General features: G+C 39.3%; 2 protein-coding genes across 2 annotated transcripts in view; both read left to right on the forward strand.

The window, feature by feature from the left end:
* Window positions 1-14,962, forward strand: LOC140507500 (uncharacterized). Its single transcript, XM_072615572.1, has 3 exons — window positions 1-196; window positions 281-781; window positions 14,232-14,962. Exons 1-3 carry the CDS (start codon window positions 1-3, stop codon window positions 14,318-14,320), a joined length of 786 nt encoding a protein of 261 aa, XP_072471673.1. The 3' UTR covers window positions 14,321-14,962.
* PTP4A2 (protein tyrosine phosphatase 4A2) overlaps window positions 14,841-25,932 on the forward strand; it is a 20,239-nt gene continuing 9,147 nt past the window's right edge. Inside the window, exons 1-2 of the mRNA XM_072609882.1 lie at window positions 14,841-14,972; window positions 16,447-16,539. Of these exons, the coding sequence (XP_072465983.1) occupies window positions 14,877-14,972; window positions 16,447-16,539 (189 nt within the window). The 5' untranslated portion in view covers window positions 14,841-14,876. The remainder of the gene's footprint in view (window positions 14,973-16,446; window positions 16,540-25,932) is intronic.

Below are 25,932 nucleotides of genomic sequence, written 5' to 3' on the forward strand. Positions count from 1 at the left end.
ATGGGGAGAAGCGGGGGAGGTCAGGGCAGAGGTCAAGACAAAGGCGAGAGCCTGGGTGGGCGGGTCGGGTGGAATGGCAGCCGGGCGGGCGGGCCGGGAGTGCGAAGGGAGCGGAGGGCTGAGGAGCGGACCAACGGCCCGGGAGGGCGGGGGCGCTCGCAGCAGAGGGGACACGAGGGAGGGGGAGGGGGAGCAGGCGAGGTGGTTCCGGTTGCGCGCGCAGCAGGAGCGGCGGCGGCGGCGGCAGCGGCGGCGGTGGCGGCGGCGCGATCAGCTTGAGCCGTAACCGTCCCGGCAGCGGCAGCGGCGGGAGCCGGAACAGCGGCGGCGGGAGCGGCGGGAGCAGCGGCAGCGGCCGGAGCGCGGAGCAGGCCCTTCGGCGGAGCGGAGCGGAGCGGCGCGGCGCGAGGAGAGGCCCCAGCGTTGCCTCCACACGGGGAGCAGCCGCAGCCCCCGCCGCCGCCGCCTCAGCCCGAGCCGGGGCCGGAGCCGGAGCCGCCGCCGCCGCCGCAGCAAGACGGACTCGCTGGCACGCGCCGCCGCCGCCCGAGCCGGAGCCGGGGCCCGAGCCGGAGCCGCCGCCGGGGCCGGGGCCGGAGCCGCCGCCGGGCCGGGCCGGGGGTCGCGCGCTCGGGGAGAGGCTGGGGGGGAGTCGTCGCCGCCGCCACCGCCACCGCCGCCGCCGCCGCCGCCGCCGCCGCCGAGGTGACTGAGGAGGAGCCCCCGGCCGCCCGCCCGTCCTCGCCGCCGGACTTCAATGCCCAGCCCTCAGCTCGCCGGCGTGAGTGAGGCCCCGCGGGGTGGGGGTGGGGGGGCAGCGGCCGCGGCTCCCCCGGGCCAGGGACGGGCAGCCGCCGCCGCAGCCATTAGCCAGGCCCCGGACACGTCCCCGGAAGGAGGGAGCGCGGTTGGGTGGGGGTGGGGGGTGGACGCTCCCCTCCGTGGGCTTGGAAATTCATTGGGGGGGCTTCGTGGGGCTTCAGGTGGTCACTTTATTGTAGGGGGGCTTCAGGTGGTCACTTTATTGTAGGGGGGGCTTCAGGTGGTCACTTTATTGTAGGGGGGCTTCAGGTGGTCACTTTATTGTAGGGGGGGCTTCAGGTGGTCACTTTATTGTAGGGGGGCTTCAGGTGGTCACTTTATTATAGGGGGCCTTCCCAGTGGTCACATTATCGTAGGTGGGGCTTCGTGGGGTTTCAGGTGGTTCTCCCTTTATTTATTGTACACGTGTTGGAAGAGTTCTCCCTGGTCTTCAGGTGGTCACTCTGTTGTAAATAAGGAATTTTTCCCGACTTTTCCTATGGAAATGGTGTATAGGGGTCTTTAGGTGGTCACTCACTTTGTTGTAAAGGGAAGAGGCCTTCCTGGGTCTTCAGGTGATCACTGATGGAGGTGGGGGAAGGGACCCTGGGTGTGTGTGTCTGTTTAGATGGTTACTTGTAAATGGAGGGGCATTTCTTGGGGTGCTCCTTGTCCTGGTGAATAAGGTGAGGTAACTTTTTCGAAGCAGTCTAACCGAGTGTGAGTTTTGAGGCTGAGGAAACAGCCTTTGGGCTTTCTGCTTGCTTTAATTCCCCCCACCCTATTTGCTACTTGTGCCTATTTGCATTTACAAGTTTGCTAATGATTGTTCCTGCCCTTCCTGGCTTTCTCTGTCCAAAGCTCTCTCCTAAATCTTCTCTCCAAGTCTCTGACCTTTTCTGTTCAAGACTGAAAAGCACATCTATTCCTGGGAGGCTAATGCTTCCAAAGTGTTTGGAGTTTTTCTGATGAAAGGCATTTTAGAAATGTATAATGCAGGATTGTATAGAATTACATCTATCCCTTCTCTAGGACTCATTCCCCAGCCCCTACTCCTGGCAAGATAACCTGAACGTACAACTTTTTTAATGTCTTAACATATTCCAGAGGATATTTACTTTTTAGATATGAGTTTAAAGGTTAGTGCTTTCCCATTTATCAAAAAAGTAGCTACTACTAGATTGGAACATGGGAGCTCTTTGCTGCTATGTTCCATATGATGTGCAGTAGTTTCAGACAGGAAGTCAGTGAAGTTATGTCCTGTTGAAAGTACAAACGGAAATTAAGGAAGCAGAATGACATTATCAAGGCCTCAGAATCACTTGCCTATACACCAATGGCAAGTGCAACGTGGAACATGGTGGCAAGTGAACAGCTCAACATTCAGTTTGTTTTTGATGCTTGGATTATTGAGGATTGATTGGTCTGATTGCCATACGTAGACTAATACACCGGTCGCTTATTTCTGTTGGAGTGTTTAGGGCAGTGCCTGACATATAGTAGGTATTTCATAAGTGTATATTAATTGATTGTTTAGGGGTTGTTCTGCCAATGCAGGAATACTCTGATTTGTGTGATATTTTCTGGGTACTGTTGGGAGTCCCTTTTAGTCAGGGGTTCTATGGCCTTGTACCCAAGGGTCTTTTTTGAAGGCTTGATAATTAATGGCCCTAGTTTTTAGGACTTTGGGTTAACCCTTAAACTTGGTGACTGCTCCAGTCCTAAGGTCTTGCTCCCACAAAAACCATATTAACACAACTTCCCCTCAATGTGAAGGACTTTCAGTTCATATGAAACTCAGAAAGGGGTACAGGCATTCTTCCAAGTCACCCCATGCTTTCTGCTTTCAGAAATCGAAAGTGAGGTTTTCTTTCTGTGGAGTTTCCTTGGGGGGTTTCTTCTTATATCTCTTCTGAGGTCTGTGTAAGCAATGTATAGAGAGGCTTGGAGGCAAGGTGATCATTTAAGGAAACGCAGGTTGGAGACTCTTTAGGGCCTAAGTATAGGCTTTTGTGTGGGAGTAGATTCTGCCTATCATCTCTCTTGGGGCCTCAGGGTGTGTGCCTTGTGCTGGTGTACTCAGTTTTTATGAGGCACCTGGGATGTGGCTGGGAGAGGAAAGTCTGGCTGAAAAAGTTGACAGGCAGACTTGTATTTTTGTTGGAGTGGGGAAGGGGAATGGATGAATTTTAGTGATTTTGAGGGTGTTAGAAAGGGTCATCTAGAAATGGTCTCTTCTCTGGGAAAGTGGGTCAGCTAGAAATGATCTTCCCCCTGGGAATGGTTGGCTAATTTTAGGACACCTGTATAAATGACAAATAGTTTAGAACTTCTGAAGAGAGAGAGTATGCTGTGACTCAGAATTGCAGAAGTAAAACCACTCCCTCCATGACTCAAAAGTCAAGTAATATTTAATTTTCATGAAACCAGTCGATGGAAAGAAACCATTTACAACATAGTCGTTGAACTTTGGAAACATTATAAAAGAGCAAATATGTGACTGATTTTACATATAATTTAAAAATAAAGACCTGGAAGCTTAAAAAGTGGGAACATTTTCCAGAATATTAAAAAAAAAATTGGCCTGTTTAAGGGATTAACCTTCTACTTGTTTTGAAATTTATCCCAACATCTTTCCAGAATGATTGTATGAAAAACTTGCTTACATTGAGGAACAGAATTGAAATATAAGGAGCTATTTGTTTTTCAGCGCTAGGGCAGAATTGGGGGTTGGAAAATATAGTGAAGCTTCTGGAGAAGACCTAAAATGTTGAGACATTTGGTGCAAAGGAACAACACTAATCCTGTAGACGGATTTTTGATCTATTCACCTTGAACAGTAAACTGGTCTAAATTGGTAGGTGTTTTTCCTAGAAGTTATATGAAAAAATAGAGTTCATTTGAAAATTGAAGTTCCTTCTAGATAAAAGGGGGATTCACTTTGGAAGACTAATGCTCCACTGATCTGTCCACTGAAGAGTGTTACTTAGACCTTGTTTGATGTTGCTATTTAGAAGACTTGTTGAATAGCAGAGTTGTACTTTGTAAAACTTCAAGCACTATATAAAGGTGAGTTGTTTGTTGTTATTGGTGCTGCTGTGGGATTTAGGATTTTAACCTTCAGAACTTCACCTTTTTTGCCTAATAAAAACAGCTAACAGTGACCAAAAAAAACCCTCAAGAAAAATAAAGTTAAAAAAAAGTCAACAGTGGACAATTTTTTCCATCTGTAATGCCCTAGCTTATGTTGTTCAGTTGTGTTCTACAATTCATGATCCCATTTAGGGATTTCTTGGCAAACATACTGAATGGTTTGCCAGTTGCTTCTTCAGATGAGGAAACTGTGGCAAAGTTAAATGACTTGCCTAGGATCACAAAACTAATAAGTATTTGGGGCTGAATTTGAACTCAGGTCTAACTAACTCCAGGTCTAGCTACTGTGCTGTGTAGCTGCTTAGGCCCCAATTTTTAGTAATCTGTTTTCAGTTGCTTTGCCTTCCATTACTTTTTATAGAGCTGTGTAGGAGATAGTTAAGTGCCCAAATTGTCCTTTTCTCCTTGAAATATAGATTTTTGTTTTAAACTTTTATTATTCCTTTAAAAGTATACAAAATATTTTCCTGGAATATTTGTTTTGTGATTTCTGTCTGAGGTGCTCAACTTGATATTATGTTCTCTAGAAAGTGATGCATAATCTCTTGATTTTATAAACCATGCAACCTTGATGAAATCACTTATCTTGGTTTTGAGCCATGGTTCATTGGATTGTGAAATAGTGATTTAATTCTCTTAATCTTTGGGGAAAATTAGGAGAGTTTCTAACCCCACTAAACTTCACAACTGTTGTATATATGAAGGTGTCTGATAACTTTCTGCAATTATTTTTTGTTGAGTTAGCAGAATCACATTTTTCAGCTTTTTTGACTTCCTGGTTGGTCTCCTGAAAGCTTTGCAAAGTTGCTTGATTTAGAACTGAAGTGGGTATTGTGTGTGAATACCATTCTTATTCTCTTGAGGAGCGGTTTGGCCTTGGCCAAACTTAGATTCCACTGTTGTTCAGGCAGCCCCTCCAAAAGTGCACTCTAGATCTGTACTGGCTCTGTCCACTTTTCTGTAATTATCCTTTGTTGAATTAACCAGAATGAAAATGAGGAGGTGGCCCCCCTCTAGCATTTTTCAAGGAAGATCCTTACATCACCTTTGCTCAAGGTTTCTGTAAGATTACAATAGCAAAGTACCTGTGAGGACATAACCAGTAATAATCAGCAGTTTTTATATATGTGATATACATATGGTTTTGGTTTTCCTGAGTTGAATTTAATAACCAGTAACTTGGAGTCTACTGTAGTTTAAACAACCCACAAACCCTATTTAATTTCATCATTTTAATATAAATTTATCTTGTGCAATGTTGATTTTTCAAACTTTAGGGAGTTATAAAATTACTCTTTTCAGTGACCCTTTTGTTAGCTGAGACCATTTTGAAAAAAAAAAATATTTTGACCATTGGAAGGGTTTGCCTTTAGAGAAGCAGTATTTTAATTCTTTTCATAGTGTCTTTGGGTTGAGATTTCATCTTTCTCAGAAAATGTTAATTCTTTTGGCACAAAATGGATACGTGATATATTTGCTTTAGAAGATCAGATACAGTACTTCTGTTTTTATTGCTGCCGTGGCCAAAAATTTGGCTTTTCAGCTAATGTATTTGACAAGAATTCAGATTGTTCTTTTAGTGTTAACTTTATTTTTCATCAGGACTTGGACATCACTTTAAATTAACACTGTTTTACTTGAAGTTTTGGGCAGATGTTTTCCTCCGTGGTCTTTGTGTAGCTCAAGTCCTACCTATATGAGATCTTTTGTCCCTCATTAATTACTTCTCACTCCAGAAATTACTTTGTATATATTTTATGCTTACTTAGACATGTCATGTTGCTTCTCTAGATAGAATGGAAGGTTCTTGAGGGCAGTGACTTTACTTTTGCTTATAAAAGCAGTACTTAAACATGGTAGACATTTGATAAATGCTTCTTGGTTGGTACATTGGTATTCAGAGAATATTTGCTATCCACTTCTAGTATACCAGAGTAAGTTGACATCTGTTTTCTACTTTGTATTACTGGTGAAAAGCCTGTCATTAAGGAATGAGGTGACTTTATTAGTGCAGAGGAAATGAGTCATCTGTAAGATTTGTCAGCAAATTGAGAGGGAGCTGATGAAGAAACAATAGACCCTAGTGACATTATTCTTGACATTCTTCACTCTGCACATGTAGTTACAAATAAGCTTCCCTTTATCAATTTTTAAAACTCTTGAAAGAATATGGAGATCTCTCTGAAGGAAACAAATTTGTTAATGGTACTCACAGTTATGTTCCAAATGAATGGCTATCTTCAGTAGGGTATATTGATATAGCTCCATTGGAATTTGGATAGATTGATCTTGTTAGGAGAAATAGCTCCCTAATTAAGTAGAATTTGCTCAGGTGAGGGTGTAATTGTGAATCCAGTTGGTAGTTTTGGAAGGGCCAGAATTAAGAATGCCAACATCCATTGCATATTTGATCTTAGAGTCAGTGAACTGGTACTTGATTGGATCCCAGTTTCCTTATAAAGTTCCAAGAGTCTTTAGTGAGTAAGTTATTGCCTTTTGACTCTAGGCTTATTTTCAAAACCTTCAGTCTTCTGACCTTCCCAGACTCATTGAATTTCAATTTTACAAACATTTAAATCCTGGTGATGTGCAAAGTACTATGGTAGGCCCTGTGCTAGGTTGGGAGACCATTATCTGAGCTCATTTCTTTTGTATACTTTGAACAGAAGTGCATCTAAGGGTCAGCAGAGACCTCTGCATTTTGCTCAGCTTTTGACCATGTCTTCCCCACCTCATTATCTGGTCTTGTACTCTCCACAGCAGTCTCTATAACTTTCTTTTATGCTTTTTTGTCTTCAAGCAACTTAACCTCCACTAATCTTTTCCTTACTTTGTGTCCTCAAACTACTTCTTAGCTACTGTTGGTAAGATGTTGCCATGTACCTTTCCTCAACTAGATTGTAAAACTCTTTAGTTCAATTCAACATATCAGCTGAGACATACTTTTGTTTTGCATCCTATACAGGACCTATCGTGTGTACCCAGCAAATCTTTTTTTAACGGACCAGTCCTGCATTTTAAACTTAGTCTGCTTAGAATTGCCTTATTGCTTTTCTGTCTTGGAGAGACTAGGGTTCAGAAGTCTGTGCAACCATACATTCTCTAACTAGGAAGAAAAAGGAAATCAAATCTGAACTCTGTTCTGTACTTGAAATCAGGAGACCTGGTTTCTAATTCCAGCTCAGACATTTCTTAGTGCTGTGATCTATCTCTCTGAGCTTTATGGTACTTTACCAGTAGTCACGGAGCTACTGAATGCCTTGGTTGGCACTTGAACCCAGATCTCTCTTTACTTTAAAACTAATACTCCTGCTCTACAGTGTACTACATTCTTCCCAGGGTTGTGTGGAAAGTGCATTTGTAAGCCTTAAAGCACTGCATGAATGAAGTTATGAATATTGTTTTATATTTAATACTTAAAAGAGCCTATAATTTCATTAATATTTAAAGTGCTTAGCATAGTACCTGGCACATAGTAGGTGCTATAGAAATGCATATTTCCTTCCCTCTTACATTCCCTTTCCTTACAAAATTTCAGAATGTGAGTTTAAACGTGATGAATATATTTGACAGAATGGAGAATGTAAAGCATTAAACTGGCCCATAAAGCTATCTAATCACTGAAACTTGGTATTCTTTTAAGAATACTAACCAAAGATGAAAAGTTTTTGTTTTGCATGCTACTATTGGTATGATGTTACTATATACAATTCAACAGTCCTGGGACAGTGTCACCTTTTGCATCCTAGAGCATTGTTGCTGTGTGGTAGCTTCTTTTGAAAAGTGATTCAAATAACCTTTTCTGAAGTATCTCTTTTGCAACCTCAGGAAACTTGCAGCTGTTTTAGTTATTCTAACTTCCCTGATTATAGTGAAGATAACACTTGAGAATGGTGTGAGGGGGAGAGTCCAGGTGTCTCTTGGTTGTTTACTTGTATTTTGTTGCAGTTGAAAATTCTAAATGCATTCCAGTATAAATGAAATAATGGATTCTATAGTTGACTGTGAGTAACCCTGTGTATGAAGTTGGAAACAAAATCAAAATGTTGAAACTTCACTTGCTCTCTGGGAAAGTTGCTCATATTTTTGAGGTTAAACAAGCTTTAGGTTTTGACTTCAATTGGATATAGACTTTGTATACAGCAAATTATTTACTAAATCGTTTAGAATGAAGCTTACTATCTGTTATTTTAAAAAAAAACATAACAGAAAGCCTAGAAAGTCTTAAAACACAGGAAGATGATAGTCTTAGAAGTTAAAACTCATTTAGAGCATAGTCACATGATACCTCAGACTGGAAATGGAAGTATGAACAAATAGAATCAGGTTACTAGACCTATTTAACTTAATTAAAAAACATTCCCTGAAAACAACACTAATGCCTATTGTTATATGATTTGATGTGACCTTTAAAAAAAAAGTCTGTGCCTGTCAGTCATGATTATGTTATCCTTATTTATATTTAATTTGTATGAGTCAAAGTATTAAGGTGATAGATTAATGCATTGTCCATAGACCAGCCTACCTAAATTTGGAGAAGTTAGCCCCAGGGTGATATAAAACTTTTGGCTATGGCAACCCTCATAGATCATTTAAGTTACAAATGGGTTATGGACTGCATTAGTTAGTGAAGGTACTACTATGTTGACAAAATCACAAATCCTTAAAAAATAGAAGAAAAGGGTAGAATACATTCAGACAAAAAAGGCTCATCTTGGGAAATTGCTAGATGCTAAAAAGACAAAGTAACAGAATCTGAAGGAACCTTTTGAAAGTGGGACCTGAGTATGTGGGTGGTAGTTAAGTTTTAATCTTATACTTCTCTTATCTGTTTCACTCTAAAACCTGCCAGGATTACTAATCACTAGAGAACATACAAATTTGGTAACCACTCCCTTTTGATCCGTGGTTACTGGGTCAGGGAACTTCGGACAAATAGCTGATACTCTTCTCAGAATCTGATGTGGCTATTGGTTAATTGCTTTACTCACTTTTGAGTGTCAGGTTGTATCTTATGCTGTTTCTGAACTATTAAAATATTTCCCCATGATCTAAGATCATTATTTTCTTTAAAAACAATAAAAGAGGCCATTGGATTTTTGTTTGTTGAAATGTTTTCATTGATTTTTTTTTTTGTATTGCTACCATTTCTCAGTAACTAACAACTCCACCTTTCCATTTAATAAAGTACAACTAGGCAAAATAAACTGACACACTAACCATTTCTGATAAAATATGCTTTACTATGCATGCATATTCTATAATATCTTTCTGTCAAAGGGAAAGTGCTGCTGTAGTCAAGATTAGTCATTGTGTTATCCTCGTTCTGATGTTTTTTAATGTTTTTTTATTGTTGTGGTTAGTCCCATTGTTTATGGTTTTTTTCTTGATACAGTTTACTTTGTATCAGTTCATATATGGTCTTCTCAAGTTTCTCTGAATTCTTCATATTTGATATTTCATGGAACAATTATACTTCATTACATTCCTATGTCATGATTTGTTGAGCCATTCCCCATCAATGGATGCTTATTTTATTTCCCTTGTTTTGTTTTTTTTGCTACCACAGAAAAAGCTGCCATAAATATTTTGGCATATGGGGGACATTTCCTTTGTCCTCACTGAGGTAAATTCCCAGTAGTAATGATTTTTTTAGAAGTGTATTGCTGTAATTTATTTTTATATCACTTTAGTTTCTGAATATACTCCTCCCCTTGCTCTACTCATCAAACCATACTGTATATGAAAAATGAAGCAAAATAAAAATATAATTCAGCAAAACTAATGAACATCTTAGATGAATCTTAGAGTATATGCAGTGTTCCACACTCATTGCCCCCTCTACCCTTTCGTTGAAGGGAAAGTTATGAATTTTCTCATCTCTTCTTTGGGAACAAACTTTGACTAAAGATTTCCTTGGTAGAACTTTAATGTTTCCTCCTCATTTGAGGCAATAGAAAGGTGGGAATAAATGTATGAGGCAAAGACTACTATTATGGTTTTTAAGATAAAAGGCTGGGATTGCTATTTACAATTTTCTTAACCTCTAGAGAAAGCATGTTGTTGGAAGCTTTATAAAGTGTTCTGCTATAATGTTGCATGATTGTAGAAACTGAGCTGACTCAAATTTGCACGATTTCCTGTTAAATGTCTTACAAGCAAAGTAAAGCTTTAATTGTGTATTCACTTGCTTTTCACATATACATAACCTTTTAAGCTACCTTAAAGGTAGCATAAGATATGTAGAGCTTGTGTTTAGTGAAAACTGGACTTCTCCATGAAATTGAGGTTTCTCTGGTCATTTTATCATTCTTTTGAATTTTAGAAATAGTTAATTTCTTAGTGCAGAATTTGATGAAAGATAGGACAGTTCACTTTTAAATGTCTGCACAGCGAGATAAGGGACTCTCTTTAAAAAGGCTGCTCAGTATTTTTTGTAATTATATTTGATTTTAGCATGCTAGTTGCCAGGAGGTATAGTAGAATCTTCTCTACTGCATGGTCAGGTAATAAATCCTCTCTCAACAATGCTGGGAAGTAGGATTAATACCAAATTACAAATTAAAGAAATTGAGAGATTTGCCCTAGGTCATACAGCCAGTTAAAGTGGCAGAGTTGGGACTCAAGCCCAAGTCTTCTGACTCCAGATCTGATTTCCAACACAACATTGCCTCCTGGAACAGATACAGTACTGAATGATTTTGTGGTTGGTCCCCATATATACATTGTTAGAACTGTAAGGGACCCCGTAGAGATCAAGTAGAACAACAACACAATTTACAGATGAGGAAATAGTTATTAAGTGACCTTGTTACATAATAACTAAGCTAGGACTTTAGTCTAGGTGTAGGTTTGCTTTCCTCTCTCTTCTTAAGGATCCCCTTTCCCCCCATTTTTATATACTTATCAAATACTTATTTTTATCTTAAAATTTTGATAAGGTAGTTTATGGCCCATTATCTTAGCCATTACCTTCCAAATCTATACAAACTTTTGTCACTGTCTGACACTGAGTAGCTTCCAACAGGCCTTCTTTAACGGGTTAATTGAGCATCCTTTATAGTATTGTACTGTTGACTGTCCACTTTCCCTCATGAATTTAAGCCCTGGTTAAGCCCATCTGACAGCACACCATCTCAAGTTATTATAAATACTGAAAGGATGGTTGTCAGATACTTTAAAGTAATTCAGACTCTTTAACAATCGAACAGATTTTTAAATTTTACCCTCTCCCTAAATAGATAAAACAAAATTAATGCCAAAAATACAACTTTCTTTTAAAAGTCTTCCTGGAGCGTTTACAGGTGCTAACTATTTGCTGAACCATGGGAGTCTCCAACTTTTGAGTTCTTCCCAGTTGTAGTAGATTGTTCATGCTCTCTTAGAGTCTTGTTGCTTTGAATTATTATGAGTTCCAAAGGTACTTGCCTTAGTTTAAATGAACTGACAGGTTGCAAAAGGTTCACCACTGATGTAGCCAAACACTTCTTTGGGGGTGTGAGGGGATAGCGAAGAGAAGCTTAATTTTATTACCATGGGTCTATGAACACTTATAAAACACTTTCTTTTGGCATGACTTCTTGTGTTGGGGATCTCTATGTTAAGGGAAAAAATGTCACAGTAAATTATCGTTCCTGGAAGTGATCCTTCCAGAAGGGAGTTGGAAAAGAAATATGTGAGAAAGCTCGCTGTTCTCCAAGCAGACAAATGCTAGTATCCAGGTAGAAAACTTAATTCTGGAGTCTTTACTTTTAAAGCTTGGCCATCAGTACAATGCAGTCTTTTCATTGCTTTTTTCTCAATTGACAGACACATTTAACCTTGATGATATCTGTGGTACCAAAGGGCTTCAAAGCAGGTTAGAATTTCCTTGTGTTTTGCTGTGAACTGCTTTGAATAGTTATTCTTATAACATAAAAAGAATGATTGTACATTCACAGAGTAACTGATGAACAATTTTAGCAAATATGTGAAGAAAACAGACTGCAATGAAAGAGATTGTGATGAATTCCTTCTCTGTGGGAGGGGGCTGTTCCCCCCTTCTCCCAGCCTTTCCCTATGATAATTGACACACCTTGTTAACTCACAATTCTGGACTCACTGCCAGGAGACTCTGGGTTCTAGGAGACTGACCCCTGTTCTTCCAAGTACCTTTATGACCTTGCCCTTGTCCCTCCCTCTCAGTTTCTTCACTTGATGAAGGATTGGATCTAGTGATCTCTAAGGTTCTTTCCAAATCTAGGATCCTGTAATTCTGTGGCCAGTATTTTAAAGACAGATCTGGTTGGATGATTTGAGATTGATGTTTTTGGTTTGTGTTAAAATTACAAATACCTGAGAAGAGTATGAGTGGTAGTATGTATGTTTTCACTCTCCTTAAGTTTAAGAACTTTTTGCTTTTGCAGTGTTTGATGCCTTTAATGGATAAGATAGTGGTATGAATGCCATTTGAGATACTGTGTCTTCTAAATTTAAAGAATGTTTTATTTTTGTACTTTTTTCAATGATAACAGAATCCATGCAGTTAAAACAAATTATAAAAGAAGATTGAGTAAAGAATTAGCTTAAGTGTTTGGAGATTAGGGTTTTCCTGGGCATGATGTTGTTACTTTCCTATGAACTTTATTCTTATTTATTAATTGGGCAAAACCCCTTGCTGCTTCTTTCCCTTCCTTTTAGAGAATTTGGATATTAGCGAGAATAAATTAACAAATAAGTTTATAAATGTCTTGAGAGAGGCATCAGGTGATGGAAGGGGACTGGCTTTGGAGTCAGAAAGACATGGGTTTAAGTCCTGCCTCTGACTCATACTAGCTCTGGGATCCAGGTCACTTAACTTTTTGGTGTGCCAGGCAACTTTCTTAAGTTTAGTAGTTAAAAATGGGAGTTTCCACATTGAAAGTTGAAACCATGTCTGGATCCTCCCAGATGGGAAAAGCTGTCACCAGAGGTCGGCTTCAGGGTGATGAATTTTGGGAGCATCGTAATCGTCTTAGGTTATTTGTCCATCTAGCCATCCATAGTTTGGCTTCAGTGTCAGTCGAGGAGCACCTGAATGGATAAAACCAAGGATTCTTAAGGAGTGGGAAGTTCACTGCGGGTTTTCCATTGTGCTTCATCACAGTAGATGTGGCTGTGGGCTCTGTTCTTCCTCTCTGGGTGTGCTGCATTTGGCACAGGTGGGTGCTCTTGCCTTGGAAAGGATGTTTTGAAGGACTGTGAAGTTCACCAGGGGACGGCCAGTCTGGTTAACTTTGGGTCTCATTACCAGGTGGGCTGAAGGGAAGTGAGTTTTTTTTGTTCACAACTATTGAAAACTGGTAGAAGGCTTGTAGATCTGCCCTAGGAGTATGCTGAGCGGGGAGACAGGAAGAAAAACATCATCCCATTAGAGGAGTTTATATTCTAGTTGAGGAAACCAAACAGACCTAAGAGTGCTCAAAGAAAATGAATAGTCTTAACCAACTAAGTGCATATGTCAGACCCCTGGCACAGTTATTCTGACTTAAAATGTTGGAAAACTTTGCCTTTTTTTCTTGTTTTGTTTTTTTTGGGGTTTTTTTGGTGAAAATTTGGGGGGAGGCTAGTGATGGAGGTGTAAAACTTCCTTATGTCAGCTCTATGATTTTATACTCTTGCCTCCGTGAAGTAGGAACAGAAGTTGTTAAAAGGTGAAATGAGAAAAAAAAGAGGTGTGGTCACTCTGGTTGGGAGCCAGTTGTTATTTTGTGGGGAGTAAAAGAGGTTTACAGTCTCAAGGATAAATGTGTGAATCCCTCTCCCCAGTCTTCTAGTTCTTGTAATCTGCTTTAAACAAATAGGAAATATATGAAAACTTGACTTGCAAGGGCCATGAGTAAGGGGAGGGGAGGGGAGGGGAGGGGGTGGTGATTGTATCATGGAAGGAATCCATCTGAAGGTAAAATTACTTTAAATAGTGAATTACACATGTAAAAATTTGATAGTTTCCTCAGCACTTTTTAATGAATAACTTCGTTAAAGCAAAGTATACCTACATATATTTTAGAATTTGTTTTCTGCATATCCAGTTGTGTATATCCAGTGCTCTTCTATAATTCCATGTTTATTATGGTAACTTAGAATGAATAGTAAAGAGTGCATTGTATTTATGCTGTTTTCCACTGTTAGAATGGAAGCTGCAGGTGGGCTTTTGTATTCCCAATGCTTGTTGAATTGAATTTATTTCTTTATAGCATTGTGTGCTATAATGCTGTCAGCTGACTACTTACACACTTCGCCTTTTTCCTTTCCTGTAGGTTCTCTGTTGGAATTCACTCCGCACGTTTATGGCGATTCTGAGCGTGCAGGCAGACTTCTGCCAGGCTCAGCACAGTGCTTTCGCTGACAAGTGAGCTTGAGGCTTCTATGTGCCATAATTAACATTGCCTTGAAGACTCCGGACACCAAGATTGGCCTCAGAAAAATTTGGCATATATCTATATTTTTTTTCATATTGGAAGCATATTCCCTTTAACGACTCCAGCAAAGTTAAGCATCAAGAAAACACAAGTGCAGAGCGGGTCTATACTTTCACCTTGCCTCACCAGTGCCTAAATGTAGGAAAGGTCGCTGAAGTTGCAGGCAGTTGGAATTTTGGAGGTTGAAGGTAACCATCTGCAGTCATTGAGGCCCAAGTTGAATCTGAATTCCAGTGGATTCTAAATAGATCTGCTTATCCTGAAGAAACTCCTTAAGGAAGGAACAAACTGACTAGAGAAGACTGATCAATAATAGGCATTTTTGTGGTCTTTTTAATGTTTTCTGCTGTGAAACGTTTCAAGGGTTATTGATTTTTTCCCCCCATTTTCCCATCTCTCTTCCTCAAACACACACCCACACATACCTACTCTCCCCTGTCTCTCTCTTTCTCTCACACGCATACACACTTTTTGTCTGCCATAATGAACCGTCCAGCCCCTGTGGAGATCTCTTATGAGAACATGCGTTTTCTGATTACCCACAATCCTACCAATGCAACACTCAACAAGTTCACAGAGGTAAGAGTGCGGTGCAGTCCACTTTAGGGATTCATTTTGTAGGTTTAAAAACCCATTATAGTGAATGTCTTTATAAAGAGGTTCTTGTACCACAAAGCTTTTTCCATCCATGAGGGATAGCTGTAAGCCTTGTTTGACCTGTTTACAACATAATCATGGCTTTTAGAGCTGGAAAAGGACTCCCACAAGGATTCCAATCTAACCCAGTATGGCCTTTTCTGGGTCTTGGTCTTAAAACAATCACTGATACTTTTCCATGTCTCCAAGTAGCAATTGCCCTTCCACTCCCAGGTACCCTGACCTGAAGCTCCCTTAAAACCCTGGACCATTCACCTGAAGAACAGCCACCCAAAGATGACTCCAGAACTCAGGGGTAGTATTGGAATGAAGGTATGGGACAGGGTATTAATATTTGCAGAATCTCTTCCTGTTCCTACTGAAATTGGAGTGTTATTTTCATTGGCTAATTTGTTGCCAAATTTCTGTTCTCCTTAATTTCCGTGTCCTGAATACTAAGAATATGATTTTTCTCAGTGTACGATGGTTTGTTGTTTTTTTTTTTTAACACGAATACAACTGGCATATGATTGAGTCCTATAGAGTTCACTATAATGAAATTTTATCTGTATTTTGAAAGTTTTTTAATTGCTGATTCCATAGAGTGGTTTCAAATCTCCTGGATTTATGCTTTAAAAATAGTCCATTAATCATTTTAATAATACTATGATTTATGTAGATGATTTACTTTCCTTACAGGCTATCAGTGTTCTCATTTATTTATATTTGTAATTCTTTAAGCGATTTTATTTGCTGCACATGGTATGCAAGTTGACCAGAGGCCTGTAATGGAGTCATGGCATTTCAGTGACCTAAGACTTTTTAGATCTGGCTCAGTACTATCTCATGTTGTTTCTAGTTGTAGGCCATCCACTTCAGAGATAGCAGAGGAACCTCATCTTTGAGGTTCCCTCATCTCTTGCAGCTGTTAAGTGATGGTGGCAGAGATGCCAGGTGAAAGTAGAACGAAGAACATATAGAGGAGCAGGGAGCCAGGCTGTGATTGTACTTTGCTATCTTCTGCCATACCTCACAGCTTTTCTAAAGTAGAGTTTCAGAAAAGTGCTATTAGAGGGAAGAGCTCTGGATTAGGAGTCAGGTAACCTGGTGTATGGTCTCACCTCTACCCTACTTGATCCATAGCTCTTTGAAGTCAGCATTGTGTCCTTTTTCATCTTTGTATACTTAGCATTGTGCCTTGCACATAATGGACACCTAAGAAATAAATGGTTGTTGCATTAAACTGAACTAATATGAATGATCTTGGGCAAGTAATTTCTTCCTTCTAGGCCTCAGCTCCTTCATCTATAAAGTGAACAGGCTTCATTAGATAATCTATAGCATTCCTTCAGTTCTTTTTTAAACTTTTGTTTAAACCTTAGATAGCAAATATACTTGTATTTGTTTTTCTTTAAAGGAACTTAAGAAGTATGGTGTGACAACTTTGGTCCGAGTTTGTGATGCTACGTATGATAAAGCTCCAGTTGAAAAAGAAGGAATCCAGGTTCTAGTGAGTGTGTAGTATTTATAATTTTCCACTATTAAGTAAATCTAAATACTGATATAGTTATACAGGCCAAGTTTGTACACAGCAAAGCCAAATTAGATTGCTAAAAGTTGAAATTGTTTTTTTGAATTGCTGATTCAATATAGTGCCAAAAAATAATTTTTAGCCATCTCATTTGACTCCTGGATTATTAGTAAATTGGTAAAATTTTAATTCATCTAAAAAGACTAGAATTGCAGGACATTTTTTACCAAATACATGTGAACTAAAAGTCCCTATTTATCTCAAGAAGGTGGAAATTTGCATTTTTCTTTGGATTTTAATAAATGTGATATTCAGCTTTCATTTAAATCTAACTGGAAGTAATTTCCATCAGCTCTTCATAAGTTACATTTGATAATATATTTCTTCTATAAGTACAAAATTATTCCTTTTTAATTTTTTGATAGTTTGGGAGACAAGAGGGAGAATCAGAAGGATCAGAAGGCAGCTTTACCTTAGAAAGTAATCAGCATAGATGATGACACTGTGTTAGGTCTGAGAAGTTGTGTCATGATTAGATTTCTTAGATAACTAAATCTGACAATAAAGCATTGGCTATTACTGAACTAAAAACCAACTTCCCTTTCACTTACCTAAATACTAATGAAAGTAGTAATACATCACCTTTACTTTATAGAGTACTTAGAGTATTTGTCAGGTGCATACATGGAAAGTGGTACGGTACTGAGAGAGTTTTGACAATATGTGGTCGCCCCTCATGAAAATTGTCACGTGACAATATCATGTAGTCTTTTTATCCTCCAGTAGAAATTAAGTTTGTATAACAGTGGTAAAGTTGATCCCTTTTATGAGCTTTCATATGTTTGATGTTGTTAAATTTAATTCAGCATTCCAGTGATTTCATTAATCTGGTTACTAAAGGTACCTGTAATCTCTTTGTATTCTTTAGTATGTGATCTTTTTAAAATTTATTTAAAAATTTTAAAGTGCTGATTCAATATAGTGCCAAAAATAATTTTTTAGCAGTCTCATTTGACTCCTGGATTATTAGGTAAATTGCTAAAATTTTGAATTTCTGTGACAAAGGGCATTTCCATATACGTAGCAGAATATAAAAAGTATTGTCATAGAAAAGTGAAAAATCTATTTTGTATGGTTACTTTTTTAAAAAAGTATTTTATAAATTCTACTTTACTTTCAAAACTGCCTGTTTAGGCTTCTTGCTATTTGGCTTTTTTTTGGGGGGGGGGGTTGGGGGAGGCATCACTATTGCTCTCTTTCTTGCTTAAATATCCCTCTGGTTAAAGACAGAAAGAAAAAACTACCCTTGTAACAAGTAAATATAGTCAAATAAAACAAAGCTATACAGTGACTGTGTCTAAAAATGTATGTCCCTTTTTGACATACCTTCTTGAGTCCATCACCCTTTTGTTTCTCAGGAGTTATGTAACGCATTTTATCACAGGCTCTCTGGAGTCATTATTGGCCATTGTATTGATCAGGGTTTTTAAATCTTTCAAAATTATTTTTCTTTATATTGATGTTTTCCTTGTGAAAAGTTGTTCTTTTGGTTCTCACTTCACTGAATCAGGTCCCATTACCCAGGCTTTTCTAAAATTGTCTCTGTGGATTCTTTCTTGTGGTTCAGTAATATTTTATTACGTTCATATAGCAATTTGTTCAGGTGTGCTCCATTTGTTGGGTGCCTCCTTAAGAGTCTGGGGCTTTTCTTTTTCCCTTTTAATTAATCCTTCAGGATCAGAAAGTTTGATTTGCTTGGTGCTATTTTCTCCCTGATATTATCCTTCTTCTTAACCTTTATCTCCTTCCAACCTACACTTGTTATTCTTTGTTGAGTTTTGATGTAGTTCTACACCAAACTGTATGCGAGTGTGTGTGCCAGCATGCAGCCCTCCTTTGTCTAGTTCAAACAAGAATGAGGTTCAATTGATGCCCTTACCCCTTTCTCCTCAAGAATGTTTGTGTACACGTTTCTTATGTATCCCAATGAAAAGAACTGGTAAATTCCACCAAATTAGAAAGAAATAGCAAATTTCTTTTTCTGCAGTAGTATATTTCTTTTACCCTTCCTTCTCTTTCCTTTCTTAATATCCATAGAACAGACTCACTCTACCTGTAGCACCTCTCTCTCTTTTTCCTCCTCTCTCCCTGCTTTGAAAATACTACAGTTTTAAAGGGGTGCTTATTTTTTCCCCCCCTCTCTGAGTGTTGCCTCTTTACTCTGGATATTCCCTTGGGCTTTCAGGGTTTCCACCCTGGAGCTTTCTGACCTCTGTGCACTTTTGCAGTCTCTAAATACAGCCTTGCAGGCTATACTGTATTAGTTGGTTGCTCTGGAAAACTAAACTTGGCTGCCTGCCCTGGTACTGTTGACAGGCCCCTTTATCTTCTTGTCCATGGGCTTCTGGCTGGTGTTTTGTACAGTTCTTAGTTGGAAAAAGTCACTTATTGTAGTTTCTTATTGGATTTCTTGATCCTTTTCAGTGTGGTGCAGATTTGAGGGTTTTACCTACCGTTTTAGCTATATAGTAGTTACAGTCTGCCTCTGTTCAGGGAGCTGTCTCAGACAGAAGTCCTCAGTGTTGTTCTGAGTTGCCATTACTGAAAGAGGCACCTTCCATCCCACTAAGCTAGGCTGGTCCTCTAATGGGACTCACAGAATCTTACTGGGCTTCTTTTTGGGGGAGGGCAGCAAGGCAGTTGGGTGTTAAATGACTTTCCCAGGTCACACAGCTAGTAAGTGACAAGTGTCTGAGACTGGAGTTGAATTCAGGTACTCCTGACTCCAGGGCTGGTGCTCTATCCACTTTGCTGCCCAGCTTCCCCCTTGGGCCTCTTCTTAAAGCCTGTCCAGTTTAGTGTAGGGCCTGTGAAAACTTTGAGGTCTCAGGGTGTTACCTCTATCCCATGATTACACATCAGAGGAGACTCCAGTGGAGGATCTACTAAGTTACATTTAAAGTTTGCTAGCTGATCCCCATACAGAATATTGCATCTCACGCTTTTCTATCTTCCCCTTCACCCCTCACATACCTGGAATGCACTTTTCCATCTTTGTCTCTTAGATTTTCTAACTTTCTTCAAAACACAGCTCAGTCACTCTGTCCTATTTCTCCTTTCCCCCTCCTCTACCTGTCTTGTTAATGCTTTCTCTCTTCATGAAATTACTTTGTATAACTTTGTCTATATTTTGTGTTTACTTATCTCTGTCTTGCATATAGTAACTATTTAAGAAATGTTTGTCAAATCAAATTACAGGTAAGAAGATTGCTTATGTATTTAAAATTAGTGTGTTGATGGTCAAGACTTCATTTTGGAATTGTAAACAATCTCTTTATAATTTATTGTGATAGTAGCTTGCATTCATATAGATCTGTAATTTTCATAAAGCCCTTTGAGAAAGTAAAAGTGTTACTGTCCTCATTTTACAGATGAGGAAACTGAGACTCATTGAAATAAAATGATTTACTGAGGGTCACTCAGCTAATAAATTTCAGAGTCTGAATTTTATTCTGGGTCTTTATTGATTCCAAATTCAGTATTTGTATGGCCATACCATATTCTCTCTAATTTTTATGAGAATAGGTTAAAATAAGCAAGATTCTGAAACCACCAGTAGGAACTTAACCCCAAATATACTTTTTTCCACCATTAAAAAATATGTAGCTTTAACAGCTTAGCTTCCAGTGGCTACCACCCCATTTCAGGCTTTCATATTTGGACCCTCAACCTCTAGTCTGTCCTCCAATTCATCCTTCATACAGCTTCCAGAATATATTTCTAAGGCATATCTCTGACCGTATTATTCACCTGCTCAAAACAAACCTTCAGAGACAGCTAGGTGGCACAGTGGATAGAGCACCAGCCTTGGAGTCAAGAGGATCTGAGTTCAAATTCAGCATTAGGCACATACTAGTTGTGTGACCTTGGGTAAGTCACTTAAAGCCTGATTGCCTCCCAGAAAAGCAAAAAAGCCAACCTTCAGTGGCTCCTTATTTCTTCTAGGATAAAATACAAACTTCCTAATTAGGCATTTAAAGCCTTTTTCAGTCTGGTTTCATCTTACCTTTCTCACCAGTTTTGTTTCATGTTCTACTTCATGAACTCTTCATTCCAGCTAAACTGGACCTTTAGCTATTCCCTGAACCTGAAATTCCATCACCTTCCCCTGTGCCTGAAAGGAACTTCCATCTTTCAGAATTCTTATTATGTATGGGTCCCATTTCACCAACAAATAAGTTCTGTATTTCTCAAGTGTCTGTTATATGCCAGAATTTGGCTATTTACTGGTGATTCAGAGATAAAAACTAAATTGTCTTTGCGCCTAAGAAATCTCTGATCTATAAGGAAAAATAACATGTATAAGTAAATGCAAAACATGTTCAAAGTCAGTACAATGCAATAGGGGAAGGACTTCCTTCTGTGGCAAGAAGGCTTAGCAAGGACCTTATTTTGAAAAGGGTTTGAATGGCGTTTTAAAGGAAACCAGGTGTGTTGAGAGGTGGAGAGGGGCCATTCCAGGAATTGGGGTCAGCCTCTACAAAGGTACAGAGATAGAAAATGGAATGTTATGAAGGAGGAACTGCAGATAGGCCAGTTTGACTGGAATGTAAAATGTATGTGAAAGGGAATAGTATGTACGAAGTCTGTGAAGGTAGGCTGGAATCAGATTGTAAAGATCTTAGAGATAATGGGGAGCCATTGGAGTTTTTTGAGCAGGTGAGTGACATGGGTCTTTCTGTACTTGTGGAATATCACTTTGGCAGCTTTATGAAAGATGATAGGTCAGAATGAGGAGAGACAAGACAGGGAGACCAATTAGGGAACTATTCATAGTACAGGTGGGAGTGAGTATCCCAGGCACTATGCTAAGCACTGGAGATACAAAAAAAAGCAAAAAACAAACAAAAAATCAGTCCCTGCTCTGGGAGCTTATATAGTCTGATAGGGGAGACACCATGTGAACGATTATGTACAAATAAGATAAATACAAGATAAAGTTGGGGAAGCAACTAATATAAGGGAGGACAGGGAAGGGCTTCTTGCAAAAGGTAGGATTTTAGCTGAGTCTTGAAGAAAGTCAGGAGGCTAGGAGGCAGAGATGAGGAGGGAGATGGAGTATTGTATGATGGAGGCATGCCACTGGATTGCACAGGATGATGGAAGGATTAAGGTGCAAGAAAACTAAAAGTAGGAGGGGGCCAGGTTATGAAAGCCAAATAGGAGTTTTTATTTGATTTTGGAGACCTGGCACATAGTAGGTGTTTAATAAAGCCTTCCTTCTTTCATCAGCAGACTAGTTCAGACTTTCGTCATTGGTTTCACCCAGCATATCTATGCAGGTGACTCTCAGAAGGACTTGTTCAGTCCTAACCTCTCTCCTGATCTCCAGTCTCCCAGTGCCCACTGCTTTACAAATACTATCGCATTGGAGCCGTAAAACAAGTGCTATTATTATCCCCATTTCAGGCAGATTAAGTGAATTACTCAGGGCCACATAGCTAGTGAGTGTCTGAGTCTGGTTTTGAACTCAGGTCTTCTTGACTCTGTCCCAGTTCTCTATTGTACCACCTCCCTGCCTCTCCTCTCCATGGGAGTGGAGTGGAGAGGAGATGGATGTGAGAAATAGGGAAAATTGACAAGACCCATCAACTGATTGGATTTAGAGGGTAAGAGAGTATAGAGTTGTTAGGTTGCAAATCTAACTAGAAGGATGATCATGCCCTTGGCAGAACTAGGGAAGTTGGAAAGAAGAAGATGGGTTTGGGGGGAAAGATAATAGATCCTCTCTTAGCCATGTGGCATTAGAGGGGCCTGTAGGATATAAATATCTAATAGACAGTGGTATTGCTAGGCTGGATCCTACTTCCTTATAGCCTCTCCTGCAGATGTGAAAGTGTTCTTGATTTTCACTTTTTCTTAGAGCCTTCTGGATCTCCTCTTTATTCCCATAACTCTTTGCCTTTTATTATTCCAGTAAAATGCCAGCCTTTGAGTGTACCCTAAGACTATGTCCTGTGCCCTTTTCTTTTAACATTATCTTACTTGATCTTAACAGCTCTTTTGGGTTCATTTACCTTCTCTATGGAGATGAGTTCAGATCTCTGTGTTTATCCCATGTCTCTACTGAGTGCTAGTCTTGCCTCATAGATATTTTAAACTGGATATCTCAATCCCCACATGTCCATTAACAGAATTCATTGTATCTTCCCACCCACCACCTACCCCAACTCCAGCCTACTCTTCAAAACTTAGTATTTCTATTGAGGGCAAAAAGTCTGAATTGTCATCCTAGATACCTCATCATTATTCACCCCATATTCCGGGATGGGCCTGAGTTAAACTAGTACCCTGATAGCTTATGTTTGATATTGGAAAAAAATGAACACTTGTAGGTCATTCAGCAGTATTAAAAGAAGATTTACTTACCTATACAGGAGAAAGATACTCATGAAGCATGTGCTTTGAGAGCCCAAGCTGACTGACTTAGTGAAACTCCTGCCAGCCAAGAATCAGAACCCACTTTCAGAACTTTTCTTCTGTCAGGCAAATGGGAGGTGATGGCAGTAGCCTGAGCCTCTAGTTCTGTGAGCCAGTCAAGTCTTGAAGATGGTTTTAATGTCTTTTAAAGAAACTGTCCTAACTGTATAGGGGCAGAGTAATTAGGATATTGATCCTACCATACCCCACATAGTGGGTTAGAGGAAGGGAGTAAGCATTTACAGAGCACCTATTATGTACCAGACACTGTGCTTTTGGGAGGTATTCTCCCTAATTATTTCATGCCTGGAAAATCACAGTTGGCTGCTGGTTAATGTCTTTGCTTCTAGTTTCTCCTCATTGCAGTCCATCCTCCACTGTTGTCAAATTGATCTTCCCAAAGTGGAAATCTGACTATATCACCTCCACCCCCACCCCCATTAAACTGTGTGTACAGCTAGTGAGTGTATGAGGTTGTCAGATTTGAACTCTCTCTGCCAGACCCATCGCTCTATCCACTGTAGCACCAGCTCCTTATTATAGCAGACAAAACACATCACCCAGTCTTTTACAGTTTTTATCTCCATAGCCTCCCTTGTATGTGTCCGCTTCTCCCTGCCCATAGTCACCACCTTAATTCAAACCCTCATCTCTTGCCTACATTATTTCAGTAGTCTCCTGCTTTAAGTTCTCCCCATTTTCCACATAGCCACCAAAGTGATTGTCCTAAAGTGCAAACTGACCATGTCACTCCCCTGCTAATGAACTCCATTATGGAGGTCCTTATTACTTCTAGCATCAAATAGAAGCTATTCTGGTATTTAAAGCTCTTCATAGCCTGATCCTTCCTCCCTTTCCAGTTTTCTTCCATTACTCTATTCCATGCATTCTTCAGTCTACCCTGTTTGCTGTTATTCAGACATGACTCAGCTCCCATCTTCGTACCTTTGCTCTAGCTAAACCTCTCCCTCCCCTCCCGCACTCTCCATGCCTAGAATGCTTTCCTTTCACCTCCGCTGCTTTCTTTCAGGACAACTTAATTGCTACCTCGTAAGCGAGGCCTTAGGTTAGGCTAACTTGTATCTTCTTGTATCATAAATATACAGATGTCTACATGCTGTCCCCTCCATTAGAATGTTAGGTTTTTGAGGGCAGGGATTGTTTGACTTTCGTCTTTGTGTCATCAGTACTTAGTGCAGTTTTTGTTTGGTACTGCATTTGGTGTTGGTTGATTTGAGTCAGAGCAGGTACTGTAATAGAGTAGTTGACATGTGATAGGTATATAATAAGTGGTGGTTGAATTGAGGTTATATGAAGATATAGATATGTGTGTTTATAGGAGGTAAATAAAAACAAGATTTATTTCCTAAATTATTGAGTAAAATCATACTCTAATGATCACATAAAATTAAAAAGTTTTGCACAAACAAAACCAATTGGAGCTAAAATGAGAAGAAAAGCAGATAGTTGGGGGGAGGTATTTACATCAAGTTTCTTTGATAAATGTCTCATTTTTAAGATATAGAAAACTGAATTAAATTTGTAAGATGAGCCATTTTGTAATTAATACAAAGGATATGTATATGAATAGATAGTTTTCAGAGTAAGAAATCCAAGCTATCAGTAGCTGCATAAAAAAGCTCTAAATTACTAATAACTAGAGAAATTCAAATTAAAACAACTTTTACATCCATCAGATTAGCCAAGATGACAGAAAAGGAAAATGACAGATGTTGGAGTCTGTGGAAAAACAGATTCTTTAATTTACTGCTTGTGGAGCTGTTCACACATTCTGGAAAGTAGTTTGAAATTTTACCCCCATAACTATTAACTGCATACTCTTTGACCCAGGCTTACTGCTAACATGTCCATACTCCATAGAGATCAAGGAAATAAAAAAGACTAATATGTACAAAAAATATTTTTAGCAGTTCTTTTTGTGGTGGCAAAGAATTGAAAACTGATGAGAAGCAACTGGGGACAATGGCAGAACTAGATGTGGTATGTGAATGTGATAGAATACTATCACTTTGTAAGAAATGATGAAAAAGATGCTTTCCAGAAAAACCTGGAAAGATTTATGTGAACTGATGTGAACAGAACCAGGAGAGCAATTTATATAATAACAGCAATATTTTAAAAATAATCAAGTCTGAAAGATCTATTAACACAGTGACCAACCACAATTCTTTTTTCCTTTACTTAATAGTATTTTATTTTTTCCAGTTACAGGTAAGGATAGTTTTCAACATTCATTTTTATAAGATTCTGTGTTCCAAATTTTTCTCTCCCCCTCTCCCTCAGTTCCCTCCCCTGTTTCCTCCCTCTTGAAGATGGCATGCATTCTGATAGAGGCTATACATGTACAATCATATTAAACGTAATTACATATTAGTCATGTTATGAAAGAATAATCAGAACAAAAGGGAAAAACCATGAGAAAGAAAAAACAAAAAAGAGAAAATAGAGTGCTTTGATTTGCATTCAGGCTCCATAGTTCTTTCTCTGGATGTGGATAGCATTCATACTCATCATGAGTCTTTGGAATTGTCTTAGATCAATGTATTGTTGAAAAGAGCTAAGTCTAGCAAATTTGGTCATTGTACCATGTGAACAACCACAATTTCAAGATGCTATGATGAAATAACCTTGTGCAGGAGTCCTTAGGTTAGGTTACCTTGTATCTTCTTATATCTTCCAAACAGAAGTAATGCATTCAGAATAAAGACTAAAGCATCTTTTCTGTTTCTTCTTTCTTTTTTGACAAGGCTAATGGAATTAATTTTTATGAAATTAGCTTTGGTTTTCTTGCCTGTTCAGTGGGTGGCAAGGAAAAGGAGAAAATTTGGAACTAAAAATAAAATTGCAAAATGAAAGAAAATTTTAAATCAA

Source organism: Notamacropus eugenii, chromosome 5 (assembly GCF_028372415.1).
Source record: "Notamacropus eugenii isolate mMacEug1 chromosome 5, mMacEug1.pri_v2, whole genome shotgun sequence".
NCBI classification, from domain to species: Eukaryota; Metazoa; Chordata; class Mammalia; order Diprotodontia; family Macropodidae; genus Notamacropus; species Notamacropus eugenii.

Excerpts from the sequence above, each read along its gene's own strand:
- LOC140507500 (XM_072615572.1), top strand. The coding sequence starts at position 1 with ATGGGGAGAAGCGGGGGAGGTCAGGGCAGAGGTCAAGACAAAGGCGAG. Across the intron at positions 197-280 it reads GGGAGGGGGAGGGGGAGCAG|CCGTAACCGTCCCGGCAGCG; the intron begins GCGAGGTGGTTC and ends GATCAGCTTGAG. Across the intron at positions 782-14,231 it reads CCAGCCCTCAGCTCGCCGGC|GTTCTCTGTTGGAATTCACT; the intron begins GTGAGTGAGGCC and ends CCTTTCCTGTAG.